This window comes from Sinocyclocheilus grahami, unplaced genomic scaffold (genome assembly GCF_001515645.1).
Source record: "Sinocyclocheilus grahami isolate Dianchi unplaced genomic scaffold, SAMN03320097.WGS_v1.1 scaffold1171.1, whole genome shotgun sequence".
NCBI classification, from domain to species: Eukaryota; Metazoa; Chordata; class Actinopteri; order Cypriniformes; family Cyprinidae; genus Sinocyclocheilus; species Sinocyclocheilus grahami.
Genome location: NW_015506350.1, coordinates 207,526 through 213,572, shown reverse-complemented (window position 1 = coordinate 213,572; position 6,047 = coordinate 207,526). Strand labels below are relative to the sequence as shown.

At 36.9% G+C, this 6,047-nt stretch overlaps 1 protein-coding gene across 1 annotated transcript in view; it reads left to right on the top strand.

Annotated features, from left to right (window-relative positions):
- LOC107567584 (nuclear migration protein nudC-like) overlaps nucleotides 1-5,290 on the top strand; it is a 30,396-nt gene extending 25,106 nt beyond the window's left edge. Inside the window, exons 9-10 of the mRNA XM_016253281.1 lie at nucleotides 1,232-1,234; nucleotides 5,236-5,290. Of these exons, the coding sequence (XP_016108767.1) occupies nucleotides 1,232-1,234; nucleotides 5,236-5,290 (58 nt within the window). The remainder of the gene's footprint in view (nucleotides 1-1,231; nucleotides 1,235-5,235) is intronic.
- The last annotated feature ends 757 nt before the right edge of the window (nucleotides 5,291-6,047 follow it).

Sequence of the window (6,047 nt, the reverse complement as noted above, 5' to 3'; positions counted from 1 at the left end):
GTGAGTGTGTGTGTGTTTGTGTGTGTGTGAGTGAGAGTGAATGTGTGTGTGTGTGTGTGTGTGTGTGTGTGTGTGTGAGTGAATGAGTGAGTGAGTGAGTGAGTGTGTGTGTGTTTAGCTTGTTATGAATGTGCAGATCCCTCTCACACACAAAGAGTTAAATCACATAGAAATACTCTGAGACTCAACAGTGATCAGGGCAGGTGGCATTTAAAGAAACTCACACTTTTCAAAAAGAAGAAGAAAAACATTTGGACACTTTTTCCAATATTAGTGGATGATGTTGATAGTTAATGTGATTCTCTAAACCTGTGGTTGCTCTATAGGACTCCTGTGTGAATATGAGGAGAACTGACTTTATACATCCAGCAAAAATCCCCAAAACAGTGTCGATCAATATTTATCACAAAAACGCATTGAAAAAGTAATGTTAGTTATGTGATGCCAGCAGCACCAGAGAGCAGGTGATATTGGTTTGATACTTTGTTTTAATGTAATGGCATTCTGACATTTCTACAGTAAACGTGTTCATATTGATTTGCGGGAACTGTTTTAAAAAATCATTGCATTTGAAAAGGTTTCTGCTGAACATTTAGACATCATAATTCCCCACAGAGATAAACCATTCTTCAAAAGATTGGGGTCATTATACTTTTTTTAATGTAATAGTATAAGACTTTTCTGCTTACCAAAGCTGCAATTATTTGTACAAAAATACAGTAAAAACAGTACTATTGTTAAATATTATTAAAATTTCAAATAACTATTTTCTATTTGAATATATTGTAAAAGGTAATTTATTTCTGCGATCAAAGCTGAATTTTCAGCATTATTACTCCAGTCTTTAATGTCACATGATTCTTCAGAAATCAGTATAATATGCTGATTTATTATCAATATTGGAAAAAGTTGCTGCTTCATATATATATATATATATATATATATATTCTTTCAGGGTCCTTTGATCAATTGAATCAAAAGAAAAGCATTTTTATATATAAAAAAATATTTTGTAACATTATAAATGTATTTACTGTCACTTTTGACCAATTTAACGCATCATTGCTGAATAAAAGTATCAATTAAAAACCAATTAAAAGTATCAATTAAGAATCTTAAAGCCCTAAATTTATGAACGATGTATATTCTGTGCAAGTGAATGCATGTAGTGCACTCATTTCAGCTGTATTTCTAAGTGTACTTTCTTTTTCCTGACAGCACCAGCACATAGGTTGTTCTTGTCTTAGTTTTTATTCGTTTATTAGATTTTGTCTCCATAAAAACCTGTGTATTATGTAGAAGTGCTCATACAGCAGTTTGTGTTTCATGCGGTTTACAAAGAGCTTTTCAGGATGCATGCTGTGAGAGTTCAGATCCTCTACAGGTCAACAGAGATCTGTTTAGAAAGACTAACTTTCATGGGTTGTGCTCTTTTCCCTGGAAACACACACACACACACACACACACACACAGCTGGCTGTCACATTGCTCCTTCATTATATTTTGCCTGTGGCCCTGTGACCCTCCAGGCTTCATTGACGCTCAGGTGCTGAGTGCTCAATCACGGCCTCAGAGCGCAGATCTCCAGCGCTGTCAGTGAGCAGTGACACCAGCAACTCTCCCGCATTCACGCCACACATCATGGAGACCTTGTATATATATAAATATATTAGTATAGATTTGTTTTTATTATTATTAGTAGTAGTAGTATAATTTAGTTTTAATAATAATAAGTACTATTACTATTATTATTATTAGTCCCTGGATTAAAATCTCAGAGACCTCCAACGATATACATAAAATACGTATTACACAAATGTGTTAAAAAAAAGAAATGAATCTCTAACAAAGTGTGCAACATTATGTTTGTGAATGTAGCACTTCCTATTTAGAATATGCAGCGCTGTCAGTGAGCAGTGACACCAGCAACTCTCCCGCATTCACGCCACACATCATGGAGACCTTGTATATATATAAATATATTAGTATAGATTTGTTTTTATTATTATTAGTAGTAGTAGTATAATTTAGTTTTAATAATAATAAGTACTATTACTATTATTATTATTAGTCCCTGGATTAAAATCTCAGAGACCTCCAACGATATACATAAAATACGTATTACACAAATGTGTTAAAAAAAGAAATGAATCTCTAACAAAGTGTGCAACATTATGTTTGTGAATGTAGCACTTCCTATTTAGAATATTACATTATTTTGTTCAGCTTTGTCATTTCAGTTTTCTCACTGGTGTCGGGATCAGTTGCAACTTTTTTAATTGATTTTTTTTTTTTTTTGAGATGTGTTGACCATGTGTCACACAGATCTGCAGATTGTAACGAAGCGCTGTGAGAGACTGAAGCTCATCACATGCTGTGAATCTATATCTCTCTATTACAGCATTCACTGAACACACACCTGCTGCTGCCGCTGCCGCTGCTCATCCCAACTCACACGCTTTATCTGGATTCATGATCATCTTCCACCTGCTGTCCAATTTACTGAAACCGCACGACTGATTATGCACCACTCAAATTAATATTTCATCAAGATGTGTAACTATAAACATGAAGTAATAGAACTGTAAGAAGAACTGACGTGGCTAAACATATTTTTGTAAAGAAAGACCTGAAAAAGCTTGTATGTTATCAGACTGTTAACATATAATGCCTAATTTAGACAGAATAAATGCTCAAATGTATTTTGAACAAGCAAATAAACCGGAGGAGATGCGGAGGAGACAAATAGTTGAATAAAGTCGTTTTTTTTTCTTTTGTGCACAAAAAGTATTCTCGTAGCTTTGTAATATTACAGTTGAACCCCTGATGTCACATGGATTATTTTACATAATCGGTTTAAAAATAACAATTAAAACTTGCTATTAATACTGAAATGTTTCATAGGAAATAACCATTGAAAGCAATTAACAGTTGTCATTTTTATTAATTTTCTTCTCCTGTTTTTCTGTTAGATTTTAATAATTAGGAATTGTAATAATTTTATTCATTTAGGTTGTTTATAGAAGAACTTCAGTGAACTGTTAATCACGTTTTATTCACATGCATCTTCTTAAAATGACTTGATATTCTGATCATTATAATTGTGCTATTTTTGTTGTTGTTGTTCTTTCAAGATTTGTATACAAAGCCATTTGAACAAACCAAATGTAAATAATATGATAAGCATTTAAGAAAAATGCAAGGGAAGTAAACACTACTGACAAAAGTTTGACAGAAAAAAAAACTTTAATTTATTATTAAAATGACATAAATAAAACTCACCGAGAGTCCAACAAATACAAATAGATAGATATGTACAAATGATTTCTCTATAGGACGCATTGCAGACAAAACTACAGGGTCACTTTTCAAACTAAACAGCAAAGTCCGTCTTTCTCCCGTTCTACAGAAAGCACTGTTACTGTTACTGTAATACCATGAAAATGGGCATTGAGTTCTATTTATTTACACACATATACATTTTAGTTAGTCAACAGCACGATTTGGTCTTATTAATCTTTTAGATAATATTATTGAGAACAATAAACACCATAATTGGCCCCATTTTTATGACTAACGTCTAAATTTCGAATGTCGTTTTTTGCAAATATAGATACTCTATGATTAAGTGATTGTCTCTCACCAGGTCTTGATTGCATTACTTCATGCCACTATACCATACAGACGTGGATTAAGAAAATCAGCCCGTTTGAAATTTCGAAACGGCGAGAGGCTCTTCTACATTCCCTCTAGACGTAGACATCTACTGTCTGACCAGCCTCTGTAGGATCTTCACCTCAGATCGAGTCCTGAAAGTCACAGTCTGGAGTCAGATGGATCTCAGTAGCTCTGTGCCACAGGCGCCCAGGACGCTGTAAGCCTGGCGATGGAGCTCTCAAACTGAGCGTCTCCAACGCCGACCTCGCTCAGGCCCGGGTCATACATCGAGGAGGGAGAGGACACGGGCAGAGAGGAGGTCAGCCCCGAGTAGGACACCGAGGAACCGCGCAGGAACTGAGACGTCAGGCCGCCCGTGATGGACCCCGACGCTGAGCCCGAGGGGGTGAGGCTCGTCCCTGCGACTGACCACAAGCTTGGGTACTGGCTGGAACGCAGAAACCGCCCGGTTAGCCAGCGAATCCACTATTAAACATGTCTTTGTTTAGATGTAGGAAGCACTGACCTGGTGTTGGAGGTAGTGTTGGTGGTGTGGGCCAGGTTGCCCATGCCACTGGAGTTGGGTATCTGCAGGGCCGACCAGCTGTCGTGAGAAGCGAGACCTCCTGAAGAGTTGTCCATGTAGTTATCTACAAACACAACACAAGAACTAGATCAATGGAAAGCAATGGATCAACATATACGATAAAAATCATTCTGGTCAGAAACCTCACTCTTAGAAATCAGGTTCCAAAAGGGGGTTTTCACAGTGATTTTGAACCATTTTGAGGCCCTCAAGAAACCTTTCAGTGACTGTTCTGAAAAGAATGATTTTTCTCAGTGTGAAGAACATTCTGAAAATCCAAAGAACCTTTTGTGGAATGGAAAGATTCCATGGATGTTTGAGGTTCTTCATGGATCTATCGATGCCGATAAAGAAGCTTTATTTTTAGGGGTGTATAATGGACTGGCACATGCCGGAGGCGGGACCAGGCCCATCGCGCCCTAATAGCGCCCGATAATTTGTCGCCACAAAACGGAAAGTATTTTTGACTTACATAGAGGCCCATTACAAAGTGTTGAATTGTTTGAAAGTCTATAGTCAATGAAAACGTTTAAGATAAATAGGGCAAATAATTAAGCAAAAAGAGGAAAATTACATTATGAACAAAGTATAAGCACAACTGTAGCCTAATAATTAATTGATTTGAAATAGTTCTCATTTATTGGGAATAGGCTAGTTTAAATACATTTCTTATATTTTTTACATATTTGCGTTATTATGATCATGATTTCATATTTTCCAGGAGCGTGGGGTTTGGATATGCGTGGCAGGATAGCAGCCTAATCCAAATTTCGGGAACTCGTCTTTGAAACAAAAGAAGGGAGAGAGACAGTGTCTGCTCCGCGCTGCCTTTGAACTCAGTTGTATATTTGCGAATAATGCTAATCTTTTGTTGGTCCCAGATACACATGTGAGAAAGCTGGTGTTTACTGGGACGGCCCATTAGGATGCGCCAGAGCTCGACTGAAGTGTGGATGGCCTGAAGGCGAGATGTGTGCATTTGCTTAATCCAGCATGGCTCAGTCCAGCCAGAGGAGAGATGGGAGACATGTATGCTGTGCTTTTTAACCCGCGCAGCCTAAATATAGGCTACAGCTTGGTGTTTTAAATAATAAACAGACATATTTATTTACAACTGAAATATTCTACGTCTTATCTTTTTTTATTATTATTGTAAACATAATTGTAGAAATAGGCCTGTTGTTGCTTTTTAATTTTTTTCTTCGTGCCGATTTGATTTTAAAGTGTTGAATATCACAGTCAATAAATGTCCTATGGTTCATATTAGGTTACCTGATATTATAAGTTTATGCGACGTGGAATATTATGGAATATCCTATACGAAAAAAAAATATTATATGCAATGCCACATGGGCATTACAGTGAACTGCAATAAAAAAGGCATCTAAAATTCAAATACAAATGTTGCACAAATCTTTATTCACCACATTTTTAGGGAAAACTGTGGTGGTTACTTAAGATCACGAGTTTTAAACACCACCTTGCTTGTGCTATCTGACATTTTACAGTTTTTTGTTTTTATCTGATTCATATTTGATCCGGTATGGTGAACACTAATGTAAGTTTTACGAGGGCTCTGTGAATCTTTCTGCTGCACTTGGAGTTGATGACAGAGGATGCTGATATTGTCTGCACTTCTCAGGGGCCGTAAATGTGAAGGGCCCTCACACCTTTCTGCTCAGATTCAGCTGATTTACAGAGCAACAAACAGCCTGTCATCAGACACATCAACTCACACTCCTGAGCTTCTGTTACACAGGCACGCACGCACGCACACACACACACACACACACACAGACACTCA